The 25,754-nt window shown below is 45.0% G+C and overlaps 2 protein-coding genes across 2 annotated transcripts in view; both read left to right on the top strand.

Annotated features, from left to right (window-relative positions):
• Nucleotides 1–2,780, top strand: part of IGDCC4 (immunoglobulin superfamily DCC subclass member 4) — a 43,382-nt gene extending 40,602 nt beyond the window's left edge. The window contains exons 19-20 of the mRNA XM_027851788.1: nt 312–473; nt 1,518–2,780. Of these exons, the coding sequence (XP_027707589.1) occupies nt 312–473; nt 1,518–1,982 (627 nt within the window). The 3' untranslated portion in view covers nt 1,983–2,780. The remainder of the gene's footprint in view (nt 1–311; nt 474–1,517) is intronic.
• Nucleotides 2,781–14,117: 11,337 nt separating this feature from the next.
• IGDCC3 (immunoglobulin superfamily DCC subclass member 3) overlaps nt 14,118–25,754 on the top strand; it is a 69,979-nt gene continuing 58,342 nt past the window's right edge. The window contains exons 1-2 of the mRNA XM_027851989.1: nt 14,118–14,421; nt 17,967–18,266. Coding sequence (XP_027707790.1) covers nt 14,118–14,421; nt 17,967–18,266 — 604 coding nt within the window. The remainder of the gene's footprint in view (nt 14,422–17,966; nt 18,267–25,754) is intronic.

Here is a 25,754-nt window from a genome sequence, read left to right as displayed (position 1 = left end):
CTTTCCCAATGTAAAACAGATCCCTCTCCTCTCCTGTCCTGTCCTCCCACACACAGACATTGACCCCTGCCCTAAGGTCTCTCCCAATAGAGCCATTCCTAACATCTTTCTTATCAGGAAAGAACTAGTCGGTTTGATCTCCTAGTTTTTATCCTTTATATCTTAAAGCCTATGCAAGAGGACATCTTTCACCTATAAATTTTACCTTTTAGGCTCCCTCACATACTGCTTCCATTCACTCCATCTCTACCCCATAGCAGAATCTAGCTTTGACTTTGAACACTGACCAGTCTTTTACCCTTTGTCTGCAGATCACATGGGCGCAGTCTGGAGGGCTGAGCTGGTCAGGAACCTGGGCTGGATGTGGGGCACCTCAGACAGGTGCTAACTCTGCTCTGACCCAAGCCCTGCTGCCCCCGGCTGGAGCAGGGCAGACCCTGCTACTTCAGGCCCTGATGTATGATGCCATGATGGTTAGTGTATATGGAGAAGCGGAAATGGTGAGGGTTTGGGCCAGCATTTGGTGGGCGGGAACAACTCTCTTCAGGTATCATCCATTAACTCTTCTTTGGGAGAGAGAGGATCTTATTAGCTCAACCTGTTATCTAGGAGTACATGGGGTTCATGAATTACCTAGGGATTCTAGAGTCTTCCCCTGGAAATGAATATGTTGGTAAAGAAGGGTACATGAAGGACAGTGGTTCTGAAGGATTTGGGTTCATTTGTGGACTTCTGTGTACCTCTTTCCTCCAACCTAGGTTGCTCAGTGTCTTATAAAGGGACATGAACCTCCAGACTGGCCTCAAAACTATATGGAAATGTTTGAGACCTCACAGTCTCAGACCCACCCATTGTAGTTCTGGAGCTCCTCTGACTTACAGGGATTGGGAGGACTGGATGTCCATCTCTTAGTATTACCTTCTTGATACGTATCAGAATAATTCTTATTTCTATAGCACATTCAGGTTATAATGAGAAGGCAGAGTGGAGTCATGGAGTCAGAGGACCTGAATTTGAATCTATGTTCTGCTATTTAGCACCTACATAACCTTGATCGAGTGACTAAATCTTTCTGGGCTTCAGTGTTCTTATCCATAAAATAAGAAAATTGGATCGGTTGATCCTCAAGTCCCCTAGAACTATGATTCTAGAAAGACAATGAACTTTCCTCACAATTCTGTAAGATAGGTTATTATTCTTATTTTACAGATGGGGAAACTGAGTCTCAGGTTAGGTCATTTGGTGTTGGTTACATAGCTAGTATTGAATCTGTGACCGTAAGCCTTATACTCTTTCCGCTACAGTGAGCTGCCTTTCCATGTGCAGTGACTTGTGTATCCCACAGGGTCAGATGGTTACTCCGCGTCCCCTTCCCCCATGTGATGGTCATTCATTGTCCCTCCCCAAAATCTGGGGTATGACAACCGTTTTCTTTTCCCTACACTCTGAGATGTGGTGGTCCCTTTGCGTTCCCAGCGAGTTCACTTTTTATTTTTTGTCTTCTTTGTCCCTACCAGAGTGACGGAAGAAAGAAACCTTTTACATCCTGCAGAAACCAAGTAGAGGCTGATGTCATTGTCCACTCTGACTTCTCAGCATCCGAAGGGCACTATGATCCTGAGCTCTATGGCCCAGAGCCTAGGGACCCCACACCCCATGGGTCTCCAGCTTCCCCCTCCCATATCAGTGAGCTGGGGCTGGAAACAGACTGGCCAGGTAGAGACCTGCGAGGAGGTGAGCTAGAAGCTGCAGGGCTGGATAGACAGACTCATCAGCCGGAGGCAGCTAGTGTCCAAGACCTCTGCAATGGCTTTCCCCAGCGTGGAGATGCCTTAGAGAAAATAGCCGCTGAGTACCCTGACACCTATAGGGGTGGGCAGCTGATAAAGGGATCCCCAACCCTTTCTGGACAGCTAGATGGGCTTCCGGGCAGCTCCTCTGGCCTCCACTCATCCACTACAACCCAAAGTCTATGGCCCTGATTGGTAAAGCTTGGCACCCATTTGATCTGGACCATGTGAAACAACATTTGCATTTGTGCATATGTATGTGTACCTCCTCACTAAGCCATGTGGAGACCTCCCTGGGGCCCCTTGGGAGGAGCCAATGGGTACCCTGGAGCAGTTACATCCCACACCCTAGGAGTCTGCTCTTCCCAAAGTGCCTCACTGCTCTTAGGCGGTCACGCCTTCCTGCCCCTTAAGAACTGGGCTCCATTCCACATTATCATACGTGTGCTTCTGCAGACCCGTGAATACATGTGGACACACATAATTGGTTACTGGGTCGAGAGGAAGGGTATTGTGTTTGTTGAGGAATCGTGGGCATCTTCTACTATTGGCTTTGCTCAGTGCTTATGACAATGAGGTGTAAATGGGTTAGTAGATAATATTCTTTCTAGGACAGTGTCCGGGAGCACCTCCTGTTGCTGTGGCCTGCCAACCTTTCCATGACTCCACATCTTTTATTACACACTCTGAGAGTGTCTCTAACACCCTGTCTTAGCAAGACAGTGCCACCCCTAGACTGCCTCCCTCTCTGGCTGGGGGTAGGTAGCTCCAAGTAGGTTCAGGTGCCTAACATTCTAGGTGCATCTCCTTCCCACCACCCATTTTCCTGCTGTGTGCGCAAGTGACTCTGAGTCCTCTCTGAACAACTTGGTTTTATCTTACTTCAAGCGAAGCCTGGTTTTGTAGCCACTTGCTAGTTTCTCTTCCCCTTTCCTGCCTCTCTCCCTCCCTTTAAAATCTTTCCCTCTTCTCTCCTTCCCCTTTTCTCTCTTTCTTCCTCCTGCATCTGTCTATCCTCATCATCCTCTGTCTCTGTCTATGTCCCCCTGTCCTATTTCTTTCTATCTCTCTCTTACTCCCTCATCTTATTTCCCTCTCCCTTTCTCCTTTCCCTCATCCCCATTCTTTACCTCCCTCAGACTTTCCCTCTTGTCCTGTCTTTCTTCCCCTCTTCTCCCTTCTCTGCCCCTTCCCCATTTGCCCCCCCTTTACTCTTTTGTCTCTTGCCCTCTTTCCTGTAGATGCCTTCCCTCTCTCCTTAGTTGTTGCTCTCTCCTGTCCTATATTTCTCTACCCCTGAACTGTCCCTCCACATTTCTCTCTGTCCTGTTTTTCCTACCCTCCCACATCCTCTATCCTCTCTCCTCTCCCTATCCTATGTATCTCCCCCATTCTGTATTTCTCTTCTCCCTTTTTCCCTCTCTTTTCCTCTCTTTGCCTCTCATCTCTCACCTCCTCTTTCCCCTCCCTTTTCCCTCTCTCATCTCTCACCTCCTCCTTCCCTTCCCTTCTCCCTGTCTTGTCTTTCACCTCCTCTTTCTCTCCCTTCTCTCTCTCTCTCTGTCATCTCTCACCTCCTCCTTCACCTTCTTTCTCTCTCTCTCTCATCTCTCTCACATCCTCTTCTATTCTGTTCTTTTCATCTTTTCCCTGTCCTCATTACCACTTCCCTTTTTTGCTTCTATTGTGGTTGGTTTTACATTTCCCTCCTCACAACAAGACTACCTCACATCTGTTTCAGAGGCTGAAGTGATTCCCCTGCCCCATCCATCTGTAACTGGTTCTTATACCACCTTTCTCTAAAGATGCAACTGTGCCCACTGCAGTGACTTTAAAAAAATCATAGCCCACCTGCCTGTCAGGTGCCTGTATGGGAGGCTCACACTTCTCTGTAAAGGATCAACCTCACTCCTCCACCCTGGCCTTGGACACAGCCGGGTTAATTCAGTTCATCCAAAAGATTTTGGGGTTTTTTGTTTTAAATTTGGGGCAATAGTGTCATAATCTAAATTGGATGTTCACATGGTCACATTTGCCTGGATAATCAATTTTCCCTCTGATTTAACCTCCAATAGAGCAGGCTGTGAGAAAAGATTGGGGTGGGGAAAAGATTTCCTTTCCAGACCAATACTGAAAAGGGTGCATACCCCAGCTCCCTAGACCCAAGAAAGTCCAGAGTGCAGCTACCACAGGTTTGGGGCTAACCCTGGCCAATGCCCCTACTGAAAGGACTCCACTTTTGAAACTTGACTTGATTCTAGTCAAAGGCACCAGACAGATCAGTTTAAGTAGCAGTACTCCTATGGAGCACTGAACCTTCCCAGCCTTCTTTTTAAGGCTCTGCCCTCATAGATGGGAGCCCTAAAGGGGTAGGCATCTACCCCCATCTTCCCCCTCCCCCAAGATCTTCGAAAGTAGATCTCCTCAGAAAGAGCGGGGTGGGGGTGGGAAGAGCCAGGGCAAGAGGATACTGTGTTTTGTTCCTTTGGTCTAAACTCATTTCTGAAATCATTACAAGACCTTCTACATGGTGTCTGAGGTCCTTTCCATCTCTAAATCCTGTGATTCTCAACACCTAGCACAGTGCTTGGCATATGCTAGATTCTTAATAAATGCTCATTGATTGATTATTCCTACTCATGTATGCCAGCTCCCATTCCCTAGGCAGGAGGATAGACACTTGCTTTTTTACTTTGACCATTTTCCTAGGGCACTGTGTTTGGGGTTGGGTTGGGGAGAAGGTTCTCCCTGTTTGCTACTTTAAACAGAATAGAGAGTCATGGGTTAACTCTGGCTTCTGTGCCAGATTAAGAAGCAATATTTTTTTCTTTTTTTTCCCCTTAAATCACGAAATATATCCCAGAGTTCCTATAGCTTCATCAGACTATTGGTGTGGAAACAGAAGGCATCTGTGTGTTTATTACGTGTTTGTTTCACTCATGCTTGAAACCCTTAACCTGTAGACCTGCTTCCCCCCCCCACAACCCTCCCCATCATCACTAGCATCCCACTAAAGATCATGGATGTTGACATTGGAGGCTGCTGAACCCAGAACCATTCTCCTGCCATTTCCGTGGCCTTTGGGGTTACGGTTTGACTACACAGCTGTGCACATTAGCTTGTTGCTCAGAAGTTCAGAATCCTTGCTTTATTTTGTTTTCATGTTTCTACCCTGATGTTTATGGCAGCAGCTCAGGCCTGGCTGTACGCTTTTAGCGTGGCACTGTGTGTCCTCATTTTTCATGTCCTTGTTTAACAGGCAGTGAAATTCTGGTTTAAATTAAGTAGCTGCAAATGAGACAATTTATAACCCATTAGGTTGGGATGGAAAATTGTTTCTCAAAAGCAAATAAGCAATAAATCTGGTCTCTGCCTATAACTCATACTTGATAAGAAAGTGGGCCTGATCCTCTCCAGTATTCCAGATGCTATTTTGCTCTGCAAGTAATCTCGGAGGTTCTGTCTTTGTCTCTTAAAAAATACTTACTGGGAAAGAGATTGTTGGTATATTACAGGGTAGAGTCTCCACTCTTTTATCACTTTCCACTGATGCTGCTTTTTTAAAAATTATTTTGCTTTAAGATTTCCTTCCTATGATGCATGACAAGTGTAATCAGCACCTGCCCTACTATTTATCTGTATTAGCTCATGCTGTATTATTTAATTATCTTTCTTTCTTTAGCAGCTTCTCGCGTCTCCTCACAGATATTCTTTAGTGTTAAGATGCCAAGATGGCAATGACCATGTATCCCTTCATTAATGAATTAATAAACTATTTTCCAAAAAAAATGCTATGTTCTCCTCAGGAACTAAATTCAGTTCAATTCAACAAGCACATATTAAGTACCTACTGTGTTCTAAGCACTGAGAATACAAAGATGGGAAAAGTCAAACTCCCTGTCTTCAAGGAGCTTACGCTTTGGGGCGGGGTATGCATAAATGGACAACTTTTACACAGACAAGTCAAAACATTTTTTTATTTGGATTCTGTAATTTCAGGGTGGGATGGGAGCCCAGCACTAACACCTAGAAGAATCAGGAAAGGCCTCTCATAGGAAGTGATACTTGAACTGATCCTTGAAGGAACTAGGAGTACCAGGAAGCAGAATAAAAGAGGTAGTCTACTTCAGACTGTGCAATAATAACAAAGATGAATAATAGCTAGCATTTTTATAGCACCTACTATGTTCCAGGCTAAGTGCTTTACAATTATTATTTTCATTGAGCCTCATAAAAAACCCTGGGAGGTATATTTTCCCTGTTTTACAGATGAGGAAACTGAGGCAAACAGAGGTGACCCCAGGGTCACAGAGTTAGTAGGTGCCCAAGACTATATCTGAACTTAGGTCTTCTTGACCCCATACTCAGGGCTCTATCCACCTTGCCGCCAGCTGCCCTAGTAATGGAACGATGAATGGGGAGCTTCAAGTGGGCCAGCCTGGCTGGAATGTAGAGTTAATGGGAGAAGTTAAATGAAATCAGCCTGGAAAGAGGATGGAGCTAGATTGTGAAGGGCTTTAGAAGCCCCAACAGAAAATTTTGTATTTTGTCCTAGAAGCAATAGGAAGTTAATAGGCTTCTTACGAAGGGGAGGGATATGGTCAGACCTGCGCTTTAGGAATAGCAATTTGATAGGTATGTAGGGGATGCATTGAGGGGAGAGATCAGAGGCAGAGAGAACAAATAGGAGGTTATTGCAATGCAGGTAAGAAGTTAAGAGGGGCCTGAACTAGGGTAGTGGCCACTTGAGTGGACAGAACTAAAGAGCAGTACTTACAATGGTGGAAAACAGCTTTTCTGCCCGAGGAAATTTTTCCAAGATGAGAAGTGGTGTTTTTTGATGTGAGGAAAACATTTAGCCATAGATCATGTAGGTAAGAAGGACTGTAGAGGTCATGAAGTCCAACATCCTCCCTTCTACAGATGAGAAAACTGAGACCCAGCATGTCAAGTCAATCAAAAGGTATTTATTAAATGCTACTATGCCTGGTACTGGGTATATAAAAACAGGAGTGAATGGTAAAATCAAATTAGCGACAGAGCAAGTATTTAAAATCAGGTTTTATGGCTCCAAATCTAATGTTCTTCCCACTGTCCTGCTGGGAATCAGGTTCTCTCTTACAAGCACGGAGGAAAAAAGATTCGAACTTTCTCCATAGGAATCTTCAAGGTGATCTGGGCATCATTTTGTTCACTTTATTCCTCTGTCTGCACAGCACTGAACAAGGCCCTTGGGAATGTAGAGCCTATAAGATATCATTTTCTATAACATGAGATTTCCATCATTGCAACATAAATCTTTATGGAATATATGCCTACTCAAGAAATATAGATACATGATTAGTGCATTCTAGAGGTTATGAATCTAGTTTCATATAGTCAGAGTACTAGTCCCCACACACGTGCTTACATGCACAAAACTCTAGAACATTTATTAAGCACCTCTATATGCAAGGCTAGGGGCAGCTAGGATACAGTGCTGGGTTCAGTCAGGAAGACCTGAGTTCAAATCCAACCTTAGATACCACTATGAGAACCTGAGCAAGTCACTTACCCCTGTTTGCCTCAATTTCCCCATTTGTAAAAATGAACTAGAGAAGGAAATGGCAAACCACTCCAGTATCTTTGCCAAGAAGACCCCAAAAGGGGTCTTGAAGATTCAGACATAACTGACACAACTGAACAACAAGCTGTCTGGGTAGACCAAGACAAAAATGATGAGTCTGTGCTTCAAAGAAAATCTTTAAAAAATCTTTTAAAAAAATACAAAATCTATACAAAGATAATTTGAGAAGGAAAGGGCGAAAACTGGGGGGGGCAGGGGAATCAGAAAAGATTTGTGCCTGTGGCAGCATCTGAACTATGTTTTAGAAGAAGCTACAGTCTGTAAGCAAGAGGTAGTGGGAGCTGAGAAAGGGCATATGAGGAACATCAAGCAGGTCACTTTGACCTGCGTGGTTAGTGTGTGAAGAGGAATAAGCTTTCCTGAGAACAAACACTGTCCTTTTTTTTTTTTTTTTTTGGCTTAACACATAGTAAGTGCTTAATAAATGCTTAACTTGAAAGATGGTAGAAGCCAACTTGTGATTTTAAAATGTGAGGCTACACCATCGTCACTTCTCTGATGATTTTGCATGTTATCCTAGAGGCCACAAGGATATTTGAAGATTTGTGAGTAGGTGATTGGCATGAACTGTGTTTTTGGAATATCAGTGTGGCAGCTATGTGGATAATGAATTGGAGATGGGGAAGAGCTAGGAGGCTATAGTCTAAACTAGAATTGAGGAAAGACTGAAAGACTGTAGATGGACAGACTCACTGCTAGAGAGATTGTGCAGGTAGAAACACAACTTGGCAGCTGATTGGTTCAGAGAGAAGGGTCAAGAATGACTGCAAAGTTTTTAACTTGAGTAACCAGAACAGTGGTGGTACTGTCAACAGAAGTTTGGGGAAGTTTGGGAAAGAGATGGGTTTAAGGGAAAATATAAGTGCTGTTTGGTACATATTTAGCTTGAGATACCTATGGAACATCTAGATAAGGAAATTGAGAAGACAGATGGTTATATGGGATGGGAGTTCAGAAGATCAATAAAGACTGGATATGTAATCTGGAAGTAACCTACAAAGATACCTGAATCTGTGGGAGTTAATGAGTTCACCAACCCATAGGCATTTATAAGCAAAGGAGAATGCAGAGAGAGAAGAGAGGACACAGGACAGAGACTTGGGAGATGCCTACATTCAATGGGTGGAAAGAGTGATAGTCCAGCAAGGAAGACTAAGAATGAGTGGTCAAACAGGCAGGAAAGAAACAAAGAAAGATGAGTGTCATGAAAATCCAGTGGGAAGAAAGGACTATCTGGGGAGAGAGTGGGCAAAAGTTTCAGCAACATCAGGAAGGGCAAGGATGGAAGACCATTGAATTTAGCCATTAAGAAATTGTGGATAGCATTGGAGAAGAGGAGTATTAGTCAAGTAGAGGCGTAGGAAGCTGGATTTCAAGGGATGGATTGAGAAATGAGTAGGAGGAAACTGAAAGAATGAATGAAGGAACTCCTTTCTAGGAATCTGACTACCAAGGGGAGGAAACATATGTGACAATAGCTTAAAGATAATGGCAGGAAGTCTTTTTCAGGATAAGGTAGACGTGGGCATTATTTGTAGGTGGTGAGGAAGGAGCTTGTGAATGAGGCGAGGTTTGAGAATAGAGAGAGAGAACGGAACCCCTGAAGGAGACAGGAGGAGATGCGACCAATAGTGCAAGTGGAGGGCAGTCTGGCCTTGGCAAGGAGATCATCTTTTCATCACAGACTGGAGAGAAGGAGGAGAGAAGGAGGGATGAAAAAGACTAGGTTGGAGGCATCAATGGGGAAAAGGGAGATCTACGGACAGATGGCCTCTGTAAGGTAGGAGGCAAAGTCCTCTGCTGAGAAAGTGGGAGGAGGTAATATAAGAGGTTTGAGAAATGAGAAAGTTTAGAAGAGATGCTAAGGAGAACATGAGAATCAACAAAAGAAGAATCAAAGGATTGCCATGCAACAAGAAGGGCCAGGTGATATTAGATAACATAAATTTACAGGAAATGGAGTCTCGATGTTAAGTGACTCTTTCCATGTGCATTCAGGAGGAATGCACCAGTAGGAATAGAAGAAGACACTCAGTAGCACACTGGGGATTTGAATGCAGGCCTCAGTCCTCTACCTCTGGCTCTGCAAACATGGTACATGCTTCCTCAGAGGGGCTGGATCCCCATACCAATCAATGGAAGCAGGAAAAAGACAGACTGGTGAGTCTTGATTCTGACCCCAGAGTAGATTGGTAGGTGAGATCCTCAAGTAATGGAGGCGGGGAGGGGAGGCTGGAAGAAGAAAGTTAAACATATTTGTACGTAATAGATTACCGATCTTTGCATATCATTCAAACTGTGGACTCTCACAAGTTTGGAGGGTTTAACGCATTTGTGAGCATGACTTTGAAAACTAGCAGCAGCAGTTGAAGAAGCCAATTCTACTTCTGGTCCCCGGAGAAGTTCGGAGGGCATGAAGTGGGAAGATTGTTGCACTCTTGCAGGGAAATCAGTCACTTCAGCCAGGGAAGTTATTTCTCCCTTCACCCAACAGTTAACATGTCCCTTTAACAATAATAAAAGTTCACACCTATATAAGCACTTTAGGATTTATAAAACATTTTATATACATTATTTCATTTGCTCCTCTCAACAACCCTGTGAGATAGGTGTTATGATTCTTTCCATTTTACAGATGATGAAACTGAGACTCCACAAGGCTAAGCAAACTTGCCCAGGATCACAGGGCTAGTAGGTGTCTGAAGTGGGATAATTATAATACTAAACTTTAACATTTACACATATATGATCTCATTTGATCATGATAACAACTCTGTTTGGGTAAATGCTATTATTATCCCCAATTTGTAGTTGCTGTTGACTTGTTTCAGTCCTGTCCAACTCTTCATGACCCATTTAGGGTTTTCTTGGCAAAGAGACTGGAATGGCTTACCATTTCCTTCTCCAGCTCATTTTGCAGATAAGGAAACAGGCAAACAGGGTTAAGTGACTTGCCCAGTGTCACCCAGCTAGCAAGTGTCTGAGGCTGGATTTGAACTCATGAAGATGTCTTCTTGATTCCAAGTCCAGTGCTCCATCCACTGCACTACCTCGCTGCCCCTTCCTGATGAGAAAATTGAGGTCAAGAGAGTCTAAGTGTAGGGGCAGCTAGGTGGCGCAGTGGATAAAGCTCTGGCCTTTGAGTCAGGAGGACCTGAGTTAAAATTCAGCTTCAGACACTTGACTTACTAGGTGTGTGACCCTGAGCAAGTCACTTAACCCCAATTGCCTCACCAAAAAAGGAGGGGGGGGGGGAGAATGTTTAAGTGTCTTGCCCAGGGTCATAAAGCAGGATTTGAACTCTGGTCTCACAGATTTCAACTTCAACACTATCCACTGATGCCATGTTCTCTTATGATAAACATAGGATAGTAACCAGTTAGGTATCCTTTCACCAGACCCTCAGAAACTGAGAGCTGAGTGCTTTATACAGATCTTCGCCTGTCCTCTTCCCTCAATACCTTTTTCCCTCCCCCAATCCAACAAATACATGGAAGACCTCAGAATTTCCAAAGTTGTGCAGATCTTGTTTAAATTGAATTCATGTGGTTCTAACCTCATACCCAATTTTTTTGGGTGGGGGGGCTAAGCAATGGTCAGACTTGAACTCAGGTCCTCCTAACTCCAGGGCTGTTGCTCCATCCACTGCGCCACCTAGCTGCCCCACATACCCATTCTTTTAGAGGCAACCTGATTACATTGCAATCACTGGCACCCAAGTCTCTTGGTACCAGAACCAAGATCTGGGAAAGAAGGAGGAGGATTGAAAGAAGCCTTCTAGATCGTCTTATTCAATCAATCATTTTAGAGATTCGGGAACTTGAAGCCCAGAGAAAGGAATAAACATTCCCCAAAGTACCTAGCAAAAGCTGGAGCTAGAACCAGGCCTAATGCTCTTTCTGTCATGCCACATGACCTCCCAGTCAAATAGACGAAAATAGGATTGAACAATTTGTGAGTGACAAAGAGAAAAGGGAGGAGCCTATCTCCATCTGTTTCCCCCAAACACATAAATCCGAAGGTCCCAGGCTAAGTGTGAGATTCTCTTCCCTCTTCAGGGGGAAGATGGCCTGATTCCAGATAAATACTGAAGGCATAGACACAAACAACATTTAGTGGAAGTATTGCAGTGGATCAAATACAAACAATACAAATGTTTGGCATTTAAAGCCTGTCACAATCTGGCTCCAGTCCATCCTGTAGTTCCAAACTCTCCTCATACTCTGCCTTACAGCCAAAGTGGAGTGTTCCCTATGTATTCCCAGAATGCACTCTTATCACTTCTGGTTCTTTGAATCCTCAACTTCCATCAAGACTCAGCTCAAGGGGTACCTCCTACATGGGACCTTTCCTGATTCCCACCCCCCCAAATTATTTTATATTTACTAAGAATATATTTTGTATTCCCTTACCTATGTACATGGGCCTCATTTCCATTTAAAATGAACAGATTAGATTAGATGACCTCCCTAAATTCCTTTACATCTCTAAATCAATGATCCAATTTTATTGCCCCCTTTATAGAATGGAAGCTTTTTGAGGACAGTAATATTTGATTTTTGTCTTCAACTCATGGTGACTGGGATAGTGACTTGCACATAGTAGGTGTTCAATAAATGGTAAGTGAATCAATATATGAATAAATGAGCACTGGGTTCTGAAGTTAAGGGATCTGAGTTCCAACTACGTCTATGACAGACTCATCAGGAGTAACAGTACTCAGGATTCATGAGCATGATAGGATAGCATGGACAATGTTCTATGTAAATATATGTGGCATGGGTGCTCCTAACGTATATCCTCACCTGGGTCCTATGTTTTATTACCAGCAAGTGTTTCTTGACAGATGATGTCTGAAATTTTTCCAATTAGAAAGCATGGTAATAGTCTTCCCTAAATTTCTGTTGAACTAAATTTTTCATTGTGCTTAAACATTTTGGTCACGTGATTTTAAAAATACCACTTCAAAAGTAGTCTGGGAAGAATACCCTCATTTTGGTGAAGGGGGCTGGTCCATACCTGTGGTTTTATCAATGTAGGGAGCTCCTCGTATGAAACCTCCCTCTTCCACACAGGTTGGCAATTCATCCATAATTTATAATCTCTGAGGATTGTCTGAGTCACTGTGAATTTAAATGACCTGACCACTATCACACAACTAGTGTGTGTCAGAAGTAGGACTCAAAACCCCATTTTTAAGGACCTTAGGCAGGCCCTCTATCCACTGTCAACTGCAATTGGCTGCTTTTCATCCTAATTTTACAGATGAGGAAACTGACATAGTGACTTTCACTTTCATTAGCTCTCTTATCCAAATAATAGTAGATCTGGAGCTATGGATTATCCCAGGGTGAGAGAGTATCCCAAGAATCTCACAATTGAATGACCTAACCGAATTTGTGGGACTTACATGCTTCCCAGGAGGTCACTATAAACTTTGCACTGTTTAATTCAAGGACTGTGTGTCTGTCTGTCTGTCTCTGTCTCTCTTCTCCTCTCGCTCTCTCCCTCTCTCATTTCTCTCCCTCTAATCTCTCCTTATCTTCTTCCTCCCTCTCTCTTGTCTCTACACACACGTTACCCATCTTCTCTGCACATCTACATCTATCTATCTATCTATCACCTAGGAGGCACCTAGGTGGCTCAGAGGACTCAGGACTCAGTCCTTCCAGGACTTCCAGTCAGGAATATCTGAATTCAAATTTGTCGTCAGACACTGGCTGTGTGACTCTGGGCAAGTCACTAAACCTCTGTTTGCCTTAATCCACTGGAGAAGGAAATGGCAAACTATTCCAGTATCTTTGCCAAGAAAACTTTATGGACACAGTGTGGTCCACGGGGTCACTAGGCGTCAGGCACGACTAACAACCACAAAATCTGTTCATCTATCTTCCCTCCACATACACACCTAGATATCTATCTAAAGTCTAGAGACTGGTTCAGATGCTTCATTGAGTGGTAAGCCACAAGGGGGTTGGTCTATTCCAAAACAGGGCATCTCTGCCTCTTTCCTCTCTTCTTCCAGCCTCCCTGTACTTACACGTACACCCCACACCCACTCCACTTCTCCCCTCTCACTTATTTTGAAAGTCAAGCCCGAGGGTGCTCCCCGGATCTTTCTCGGTAACTCCCTCTCAAAGACCTTCCTTCCCGCAGAAGGAGGGAGAGGTCCAGAGAGCTTCGAGGCTCTCCGGGACTGCTGGAGCTTAGGGAGTTCTAGGGCCCCGCCGGCCTCAGTTCAAAGAGTGGAAAGAGGGCGGGAGGGGGAGGCAGCGGCGCTGCCGGGGATGTCCGGCCGAATAAAGCGCTGGTTGGGTCTTTTGTTCCCCAGACTGGGCCTCCAGAGAGAGGGGGTTGGGGAGGAGGGGGGAGGGGACAGGGTGGCTAGAGGGGAAAGGGGGAGGGAAGAGAGAGGGAGTGGAGGCAGTGGGAGGAGAGAGCGGGCCAGCGGCGGGTGGGGAGCGTGTGCTCCGAGCGCTCGGAGCGAGATGCTGACAGATCGCTCCTCTATGTGCAAGATGGCGCAAGCGCCGAGTCCCCCGCAGCCCTGAAGCTCCTAGGCAGCGGCATGCGGCCCCAGCCTCCAGCCGCCCGGGCTCGGCCGCGGCCCGGGCCCCGATCTTGGCCCCGGCGCCGTCTCCGAGGGGCACAGTGAGCACACTAACAGGTCCGGAGCTGAGCGGAAAAGAGCAAAGCACCCCATGGCTCCGCCGCGCCCCGCGCTCCTGCGCCCCCGCTTCTGGCTGCTGCTGCTTCGGCTGCTGCTGCTGCAGCTCGTTCTCGGAAGCGGTGAGTGTCGGGGCAGGGGCCGGGCAGAGGCAGGGGCAGGGGCAAGGGGAGGCGGGGCCGAGCGGACAGCGGACCCAGGACCAAAACTAGATGGGGCGGAGTCCGAGAGGGGAAGAAGCCGGAGTGAAAGGAGATGGAGCAGGGTTGGACCCCGGGAGGGGATGCAGCCCGGAGTGAAGGGAGATGGAACGGAGATGGACCCCGGGAGGGGATGCAGCCCGTAGTGAAGGGAGACGGAGCAAGTATGGGCTACGGGAAAGATTGGAGTCCGGAGTGCTTGGAGATGGAGTGGGGATGAAACCTGGAATGAAGGGAGATGGAGAGAGGATGGAGTAGAGTCTGAGAGCAGTCTGAATCTGAGAGTGAATGGAGCCCAGAGTGAAGAGAGAGACAGGTGAAGGAAATAAAAGAGTCTAAAAGGTAACCTAGCCCAGATAGAAGGGAGAAAGAGAGGGAGCAATCCCAGAGGGTTCCGATCCTGCAGTGAGGAGACAGCCAGCACAGAAAGGAGAATGAGAGGAAACTCAGACGGGAGTTAGGGGGCTTGGAGCAGGATTGAAACGGAAAAATTGAAGGAAACTGAAATGAAGGAAGCCAGAAAGGGATTGGTCCCTGAGTAAGGGGAGATGGTATTGGAACTAAGCAACTAGTGTGCGGGCAGCTGAGTGGGATTTGAGAAGAGAAGGGACAGAGCGGGGACTAGGAATGTGTCAGGAGAGAAAAGTCTCAGTCTAGGACTCAGCGTGGGATTGAGATGCGGCTTCTGGTCTTAGAGAGAAATAAAGCCAAAACCTGGTTTTCGAGGGTCGCAAAAAGAGTTGCTACCGGTGAGAGATATGTCTTACAAGGAGTACGGGCAAGCACTATTACTTTTCCACCTATTCAAAAGTGCGCCAAGATGCACAGGTTCATACACACATACAAAAAACGCTCATACATCCAGGATGCCTGTACACAGACACACTCACTCTGGGACTGGGTCGGGCTTGCCTGCACTTGGCAGCACGGGGCTATGTCAGTAATCTCCGTTTGGCTGGCCAGAATGGACCGGTTCTCTGTCCCCTGCTCCCATTCTGGTCGGGCTTTCCCAGCCCTAATGTTTGACCTGCATTTATATCCTTTTCCTCTCTTGACAGCATACAATCTTTCCTCACCTGGAGTCACTGAAGAAACTTTATGCACCTACCTCCACAGCAGTTGGGGAGGTGTTGGCCAGAGACTAGGGAAGGTTAAGTAGGGATTGAAAATAGGCTGCTTTATCCCGTCTTAAAGAATTTTTCAATACACACTTATTGAAGGAGTTGCTGTTTTCGTTTACTCACTCTTTGAAAGTAACTCAGGCACTTAGATGTATGCTACGCTCTAGGGAAGGAAAATCCTCTTGGCTTCTATGCCGGTGTGTTTTACCCAGATGCTGATTAGCCTGGTCTAAGCGGCATGCTTCCTCCCTCCCTTGGCGCCCCCCACCCCCCACCCCCGCCCCGGGTCAGCAGTCAGCTATCAGTCTCAGTCAGTCAGTGACGGAGGGAGGGAACTGGTCTCGGTGAGGTCACAAAGGGAGGGAGCTGGGGGTGGATAGGGTGGAGAACAGGGTTTGCCTCTGAATCCCAGGCTCCTTTTGTATGGCTCCTCGGGGGTCGGGGGAAAGCCCTACTCCCTTACCCTCAGGGTAAAGTTGAGCAGTTTGCGGTGCTGGGTCCCATTAATTGGATAACAAGTCGAGCAGGCTGTGGTGTGAAGAAGATAGAGAAATTTGACTTTCAGTGGTCTGAGATGAGAACAATCTTTTTCTCTCACATCTCATCTTCACCTCCTTTCTCCCTTTCCCCCTTCCTTCCCCCCCATTTTCTCCTTTCTTCTCCCTCACTTGAGGGGACTGAAGCCTCCTAGTTCAACCTCCTGATTTTGCACTTAAAACTGAGTTTCCAGAGGGTAGATTGCCCAAAGATACAGAAATAGTAAAGTGGCAGAACCCTAATTCAAACTCAGATCCTCTGAATGTAACACATACAGCCTCTTGGCAGGAGGGAGCAGTTTCAAAGTACTTTCCCTTTTTTTTTTTTTTCTTAATGGATTTGGGCTGACCTAGGGTAGAAGGGAGAAAAATTAGAATTTCTTTTCCTTTCTCCTACAGTACACTTTAGCCCAGCATATATTAATAGGGGGAACGACCTCAGAAGAGGAACTAGGTCACAGTCATGCTGAAATCAAACCCGGGCATCTGATGTCCCCCGGTATTGGAGAGGGTACCTGTGTCCTTCATCTTCCAGCGGGAAAGGGCAAAGAATGCTGAAGATCCCAGGTGGCCCAAAGGATAGAACCCTGGACCGGGAGTCAGAAATACCTGAGTTCAAATTCCTCCTTAGGCACTTACTGTATGACTGTGGGCAAATCATTTAACCTCTGACTGCCTCAGTTTCCTCATCTGTAAAGTGAGAGATAATAATACCATCTACTTCCTGAAGTCAAGAGGATAAAATGGGATATTTGTAAAGTGCTTTGCAAACCTTAAAACTTGATATAAATGCTAGCTAGTATTATTTGTGGGGGAGGGATCTTTTGGCAGTAATTGTGACTAAGCAAAATTAATGGAGCTTATCTCTTAAGGTTCTCTCCAGACTTAACTTGTCACGATTCTATGACAGTTTAAAAAGAAAAGAAAAGAAAAGAAGCAGCATGGAATAAGTGAGTAGAGAGCTGGCTTCTGAGTCAGAAAGACCTGGAGTTCAAGTCTGGATTTTGACATTTACTGACTCTGTGACCCCAGGCAAGTCATTTAATCTTTCAGTGCCCTCAGGCCATCTCTGAGACTATAAATTGAAGAGAAGGTGAAGATTTGCTTTGGTAGAGGCTGGGCATTTTCTCCCTACCCTAGTGGAATCCTAGATCTAGTAAAAAAGGAAAACAAGAGATAAGCAAGAATCCTAAGCAGTTTTCCTCCACTTTTCCCTGAGATCTGTTTTCTTTCAGCCTTGAGCATTAACTGATTTCTGGTCTAGGCTCAGATCTGGTCTAGGTTTAGATGATTTGCTGGGTGAAGGCAGAGAAGAAATCATTATTATATCTGACTTTGTACTATTTGCACTTTTAGCTATTCAGAGTGCTCTCACCCATTTGTTACCTCAACTCACACACAACCTTACATGACAGGTAGACTTAGGTGTTAGGTATTATGCTGTTTGACAAATGAGGAAACTGAGACATGGAGCAGTTAAGTTCATTCATTTGGCAAACAAACATTTATTAAATGCCTACTATGTGCAACAGAGATGCAAAGTGTCTCCCTCCTGCTGATGCTGAAAGGGAGCTGTCACAGAAAAATAGGCTTTGTATAGGGTTCAGGATTGGGGGGAAATTACAAAATCCCCTAAAGATACTTGTGTCATCTTCCCTGGGGATTTCTCAAAATGAGAAAGACCCCAAACTATCCAGTTGAAATGCAGTAACCCAAAGGCAAAGGGATGGACAGAATCAGCTAATCAACTAGCATTTATCAAGCACCTTCTATGTGCTAGGTACTGTGCTGATCGAATAGATACGTAGGTATTTATTTGGTTACATATTATGTCCATTTTGAGGCAGGAGTTTCTGATTGCTATACATAAGGAAGGGCTACCTGGAGAGATTGGAACTGGGATTATCCTAACCCATGTGTTTTATGAAGAGGATTTGCAAGCATTTCTATAACCCTGTAACTAACTCCATGAGCTCCTGACCCTGAGATGTTTTTTTCTCTCTTCCTGATATTGATCCGGACGTAGGTCACTCCACGGAGCTGGCATTCACTGTGGAACCAAGTGATGAGATTGTTGTACCTGAGCAGTCGGTGGTGCTGGGCTGCCGAGCAGAAGGTACACCACCCGTTCGGGTCACCTGGAGGAAAAATGGAGCGGAACTCCCAGAGAGTACCCATGCCCTGGTGCTGGGCAATGGTTCACTCCTCCTCCCTAACTTCCGGCCAGATGGGGGAACTGGTCCTTCTGATGAGGGAGACTATGACTGTGTAGCCCAAAATCGATTTGGGTTGGTGGTCAGCCGAAAAGCCCGAATCCAGGCTGCAAGTAAGTGAAGATTCTCTGCCTCTGTCTCTGTTTCTCTGTCCCTCTGCCTCTTTGTCTCTCTGTGTCTGTTCTTCTCTTTCTGTCTCTGTCTCTACCTCTTTTTCTGTCTGTCTTTGTCTCTCTGTGTGTGTGTGTGTCTTTGTCTGTGTATGTGTATCTCTCCCTCCCCCCTTTCCCTCACCCCTTGACTCTTAGAGGCAAGCTATTGACCTTGAATTCTCTGGGATCATCAGGTCTTTAGCTATCCATTCATTCTAATAGAGCACTACAGAGAAGGAACAAAAACTCTGAAAGCTGAAAGATGCAGCTGACCTCACCTTGTCCATCTCCCACGGTGCCATTAATAATGGGCTCTTAGGCAAGGATGGAGACCAGAGCCAGCAGAAAGGGAGGAGACAGAAGAAATACTATCTACTTTAATGGTTTTTTTCTTACCTACACACATTCCAGTTTCTTTCCAGTGCTGAGGAAATTTTTGTAGCTATATTGGAATCCTTGAGAAGTAACATAGTGCAATGACTGGGGAATCTTGAGTGAAGAAGTCCTGGATTTGGACTCTTCCTCTGACACATACCTAGCTGTATGACCATGGACTTAACCTCCGAGTACTCCCGAAGAACTCTTTGAGACTATATTTTGGAGGCAGAATGATAGAGTTGGCAGAAAGATCACTGGGTCTGGAGTCAGAAGACCTGGGTTTGAATCCCATTTCTAATGTTTATTACCTTTGTGATCTTGGACAAGTTACCTAATCTCCCAGGGTCTCAATTTCCTCACCTATAAAATGAGGGGGTGGGATTAGGTGCCACAGTCCCTTCCAGTTTTAGATCTATGATTCTATATGTTACATACAAATTGCTGACCTATTTTGCTGGAAGTAGTTTCCACACCAGGAGTTCTCTTCACTGATGAAATCACAGTTCCCCGAGCTGTCTTCTCTCAGACAAATCAGATTTCCTTTTGCCTCAGATCACCTCCATTTGAAGTGAGGCTGGAGTGAGCCACTGTACCTCATAAAAATCTCTGAAGGAGCTGTGTCTGTATAGTAGGTTTTGGATCATCTCCTTCCATCATTAAGACGTTGTCAGAGTCATTGACTCTGGCCTTGTGTATAGAGGGAGGTGGTAGAATAGAATCATGGCCTTCCAGTTCCTAAAGACCAGTTAGGCCACAGAGGGTGACTGTTTATCCTCCTGAGGATAATACAAGAGGAAATTAGCTTTTGGTATCAAAGGAAGAATTGAGTTTGGGGCTAGGGGTCCATCTAGTCCAAGTTTCTTGTTTTACAGATGAAAATGTGAAGTATTGGGGTGGGGGTACCCAGAAACAGGGAAAATAAAGGGAACTTGAAGATAGGAGAAACCTCTCTTCTTTACTTGACCCCCCCAGTGCCTGAACTAGAGGGAATAACTGAATGATCTCTGGAATTTAACTACCCTTCCCCCAACCAGGTCCAGGATCCTATGACATAAATCCCAGGTGTTTATATATAGATAACTGCATACATACTCTTCTATAAATGGTAATATCTTCAAGATGTTTAGTTTTCTCCAACTTATAACAATGTGAGAAACTGAGCTGTGCTATAGGGTTGGAGTGGGTGGCTGGCCCCAATCTTGGCCTGGTTAACCCTTTCTGGTCCAGGGTTTAGTTGTGAGATTATCTTGAGATTGCTACAGCATAGAATCTTTTGGTGTCCAGCTTCTTCCACATAAGACATAGATTCACTTGGATGCAGGAAAAGGCATGGGGGTGCATCCCAGTAAAGCCATGTATGTAGGTGGACCCTCTTTTCTATCAAACTTTTTAAAAGCAATTCTCCAGCAGTTTTCCCCCAGAAATCTCAAAAGCCAGTTAGCTCCTAGGGTCTCGTCATTCCATTAATCACTCTCCTTCCCACAAATGATGTAGGTATGTTACTCACCAGGATGTCTTTCTGAAAAGATGCCATGAGCTCTCTCTCCCCCTGCTCCATGGGCTACTAATACCTGTCTCAGTAAAAGACCATGCCGGTAATCATTGTGTATATGCATCAAGCCATGTCCAGATTTGGCAATAGATTGAATATGTGGACTAAGACTGAGACGTTAAAGATGACTCCAGGGTTATGAGTTTGGGTGACTAGGAGGACAGTGGTCCCTTGATGATAATAGGGAAGCTTGGAGGAGGGGTACATTGGGGAAGAAAGATATTGAGTTCTGCTTTGAATATGTCTGGATGTTTGGGCCATCCAGATTGAGTCAGAAAGGCAGCTGGTAATGCCAACTGGAGCTCAGGAGAGACTAGGGCTACCTCTAAGGATCTGGGAATCATCTACATACTCTTTCCCACTCAGGGGCTTGAACTGGTAGAGGATGTTCTTCCATCTGTCACTCCCTTGGCTATGGCTCTGAGACCAGGCATTCTGTCCTTGAGTGAGCTAGTGACCTGTCATGACGTGCTAAAATCACAGAGCATTCATCTTAGTCCTAAGTACCCGGCATCCATTTGTTTGTTTGGTTTATTCTGGGGCTGCTTTTGCGATTGGGGTTAAGTTACTTGCCCAGGGTCACACAGCTAGTAAGTGTCAAGTGTTTGGTCTGAGACTAGACTTGAACTCAGGTCCTCCTGACTTCAGGGCCGGTGCTCTATCCACTGCGCCACCTAACTGCCCCTGTTGGGGCTGCTTTTTAAGGTTTATTAATGCCTTTTGTCTTTATATCACATTTATTTTCAAAAAATGTTCCTGCTTTTCCGGGCAAGGAACAGATGTGGCTGATGGAATGTCACATACAAGGAACAGCAAATACACCACTTTGGGGAATGCGCATTTAGCCCTTACCTAGATGACCATCCTAAAGGTTACTACTAAAGATTTTTTTTTTAAGTTCAACAAAACAATTAGCACATTGACCACATTTGACAGTATGTCAGGTGTCCATTTGTTCAGGGTCCAGTGAGCTGAGGGCTCTTGGAACTTTAGGGTCCTGTTGTATTCATGGTACCCTAATATTGTACGAATTCCAAGGCAAGGTGGTTCTCTGGGCTTATAGTGCTGCATCAGTACATTACTGTGAGCTCATGGTTCAATGGATATTGATATATTTAAATGAAATCTTGGCTTGCCATGAGCATTAATCACTAACATAAGAAAAGAAAGTTTCAAGCATAGAATATTCCCTAATTCTACTCCCTTCTCCCTTCCCTCTGGCAACCCTATTCCCTGGTAGGGAAGGGGTATCAGATGGTAGATAATGAAACTAAGCCACAGAGAAGTGAAATGACTCCTCTCAGATCTCACAGCTTGTTAGTGTCAGAACTGGATCTGGAACTTAAGTCTTCCCAGTTTCCTCACTGCTGGATGGGAGCCAAAGGTTGGGTTTCTAGACTGGTCCATCAATCTCTATCCATGCTCCTAACCTTTCCTCCTTTGCTGGATCTTCATCCATTTCACACTCATGAGTATCCCCCTAGCATCTCTTCTGGGTTCTCCTCTTTTCCTTCCTGGAGTACTTATTCTTTTTTTAGGTCATGGTCCCCTTTGGCATTCTGGTGAAACCTATATGGGCCTCTTCTGAGAAAAATGATTTTAAATTAAATACATAGGAAACTAATTATATTAAAATATAATCGGAGAATACTGATTTTAAATGAAATACATAGGAAAAGATTATATTAAAACATAGCTATCAACATATTATTTTTTAAAAAAAAGTTTTGGATTCTCACTCGGTGATCTCATCAGCTCCCATGGGTTCAATTATCAACTGTTATGTAGATGATTCCCAGATCTTTAGAGGTAGCCCTAGTCTCTCCTGACCTCCAGTTGGCATTACCAGCTGCCTTTCTGACTCAATCTGGATGGCCCAAACAATCAGACATATTCAAAGCAGAACTCATTATCTTTCTTCCCCAACATACCCCTCTTCCAAGCCTCCCTATTATCATCAAGGGCACCACTCTTCTCCTAGTCACTCAGGCTGATAACCCTGGTGTCCTCCTTAACTTCTCAGTATTGATCCCACATATTCAAGTCATTGCCAAATCTGGACATTTCTGCCTTCATAACATCTCTCATATGTGGCCCCTTCTCTCCACTCACACAGCCCACATACTAGTTTGGACCATCGTGGTCTCTTGCCTGAACTATTCCAATAGACTTATGGTTGGTCTTTTTACTTCAAGTCTCTCCTCACTCTAATTCAACCTCCACTCAGCTGTTAAAGTGATTTTTTTCTAAAGCACAGGTCAGGGTATACTGGAGTCAGCTCAGGAGCCAATTGTTAAATTTCATCATGGGTGTTTGTTTATGCCTCAGAAGACAGAAAATGGGCTCGATTTATTGTTTGGTTGATTACCTAGACTTAAAAACATGTTGGAGAAAATATGAATAATGTAGATTAAACTTTGAAGGGTGTCTTGCCTTTTCAGAGAGCCTATTGTTAAACATTGACCAGCACCCTCCCAAAGAGATCTGACTAAGTCATACTTCACACCCTCCAAGGAAATAAACTCCAGTGACTCCCTATTACCACCAGGATCAGATACAAAGTCCTCTGTCATTTAAAAGCTTTTCCAACTCTTTCCTGAGTTTCTAGTCTTTCTATACTTTATTCCCTGCCATGAAAGTGGGTCTAGCCCAGGATCCAGCCATCTTGACCCTCTTGTTCTTTGCATGTTACAGCTCATCTCCCCTTTCTGTTTGCACAGGTTGTGCCCTCCTGCCTGCTGGGAATGTCTTCTTTTAACCTCTTACTTTTCTTTGGCTTTCTTCAAGATTCAGTTCAAATCCTACCTTCTGCAAAGGCTTCTCCTTTATTATTTTTTTTTTTTTGGTGAGGCAATGGCATGAAGTGACTTGCCCAGGGTCACACAGCTAGTAAATGTCAAGTGTCTGAGGCCAGATTTGAACTCAGGTCTTCCTGAATTCAGGGTTGATGCTTTATTCACTGCACCATCTAGCTGCCCCATGTAGAAGCTTTCCTGAGCCTCCCAGATGAAAATGCCTTCCCCTTTCGGAATACCTTCCATTTACTCTCTGTCTGTCTCACTCTCTCTTTCTCTCTCTCTGTCTCCACCCCAACCCCTCTCAGAGATAGAGATCTATCTATCTAGATAGATATGTGTGTACCTTGTATATAACTTCCTCCATTATAATGTGAATTCCTTGAGGATAGGGACTACTTTTGTTTTTCTTTGTATCCTCAGCATTTAGCATAGTGCCTGACATAGTATGCACTTATTTCCTTATTGACTGGCTGACTGATCCCTGCTCAGGCAAAGGTATCCATTTAGGGTCAGCTTAACTCACAGGGTTCAACAGGTCACTTTATGGATCTACATGGATCATTTGTTCAATCAGTTAGTTATGTCTGACTCTTCATGACCCTATAGAACATACTGTCCCTGGGGTTTTCGTGGCAAAGATATGGGAGAAAATTTTGCCATTTCTTTCTTCAGTGGATTAAGACAAACAGAGGTTAAGTGACCTGCCCAGGGTCACACAGCTAGTAAGTGTCTGAGGCTGGATTTGAACGCAGGTCTTTCTGACTCCAGGCTCAGCATTCTATCTACTGAGCCGTGTAGCTGCCTCCTGTGACTCATAGGATCATAGATCTGGAGCTAGAAGAGACCTGACAGATCTTCTAGTCAACTCTCCCTATTTTACAGATGAGGAAACTGAGGCTCAGAGAGGTTTAACGACCCTAGCTAATAAGTGTTGGAGGTGAGATTTGAACCCATCTTCCTTATTCCATATCTGACATTCTATCCACTATAGCACAGTGCCACAAATCCTTCCAAAGATGGTAATGTCAGGGCCATGCTAGACTTAGCTAATGAACTCTTCCTCCCTGCCCCAAGACTTTTTTTTTTTTAAATCACCTACAGTTGATCCAAAGAAACAGGTTTCCAGCTCTGCTACTAACTAACAGTGTCATCTGGAGCAAGTCACTCCCTTCCTTGAAACTTAGTTTCTTTATCTATAAAATAAGACTTGGACTAAAATGATTTCTTAAGCCCCTGAGAGAGCATTATGGGAATTCAAGGGAGAGAGCTGCACCCAGGAGGGGGAAGTCTGGAGTGAGGGTATATATGTGAAAAAGGAGGGGGAAACGGGAAGAGGTTTTGAGGGAATCAGGAAGACAGAGGTGCCTAGGGCTTACTGGGAATGACTTTCCCAAGGTTCTGGGAGCCAAGCTGTTTAGGAAGTTGTCAGAAGTAGGTCTGTTGTCTTTTTTTTTTGGAGAGAGCTAGGCAATGGGGTTAAGTGACTTGCCCAGGGTCACATAGCTAGTAAGTGTCAAGTGTCTGAAGTCAAATTTGAACTTGGGTCCTCCTGACTCCAGGGCCAGTGCTCGATCCACTGCGGCACCTAGCTGCCTCCAGAAGTAGGTCTGAGTGTCGGTCACCACTACTGTAGGTCATGGAAAGATGGAGTCATTCCTGATCACAGAAAATGGGTATTGCTGGTGACACTGGGCAATGAGAAGGCTGATTTGGGCAGCTAGAGGAAAAGATTCTCAGGTCTTGATGTACGGGGTGAACTGACCCCAGGTAATGAAATAGCCAAGAAAGCTACACATTTGGAAAAGGATTTTCTCTCCTTCTTCAAGTGCAGCTGAGCAGAGTATTCCTCTCTTTAGCTTGCCACGTTGAGGGCAGGGGTTACCTCTGAGAGAGAAGCTCCCACCTATCCCTCTAGACTCCCACACATCTGTGTTTTCTCTTTCCTACGCCCCTGCTTCCCACTAGAATGGAAGGGGGATGCCATTGCCTGCCTGGTCCCACGGGGGCCTGAAGAGCGGACATGTTGGCTCAAGTGGAGTGCCAGGTTTCATTAATACTCTATGTGCTCATGACTGTCTGTGTATGTATGCGTGTCTGTGTGTGAGAGATCGAGAGAGACAAGAGACGGAGAAAGAGAGGGACAGAGACAGAGATAGAGATAGACAGAGACAGAGATAGAGACAGAAAGAGAGACAGAAACACAGAACAAGACAGAAACAGAGAGACAGAGACAGACAGAGATAGAGATAGAAACAGACAGAGACAGAGAGATAGAGATAGAGAGACAGAAACACAGAACAAGACAGAGAGACAGAGACAGACAGAGATAGAGACAGAGAGAGATAGAGACAGAAAGAGAGACAGAAACACAGAGCAAGACAGAGACAGCGGTAGAGACAGAGATAGAGATAGAAACAGACAGACAGACAGAGAGAGAGATAGAGACAGAAAGAGAGACAGAAACACAGAACAAGACAGAAACAGAGAGACAGAGATAGAGATAGAAACAGAGACAGAGATAGAGACAGAGAGACAGAAACACAGAACAAGACAGAAACAGAGAGACAGAGACAGATAGAGACAGAGACAGAGATAGAGACAGAAAGAGAGACAGAAACACTGAACAAGACAGAAACAGAGAGACAGAGACAGACAGAGATAGAGACAGAGAGACAGAAACACAGAACAAGACAGAGACAGAGATAGAGATAGAAACAGAGA

This window comes from Vombatus ursinus, unplaced genomic scaffold, assembly GCF_900497805.2.
Source record: "Vombatus ursinus unplaced genomic scaffold, bare-nosed wombat genome assembly UNPS02009205.1, whole genome shotgun sequence".
NCBI lineage: Eukaryota > Metazoa > Chordata > Mammalia > Diprotodontia > Vombatidae > Vombatus > Vombatus ursinus.
This window is presented reverse-complemented; position numbering and strand designations above follow the sequence as displayed.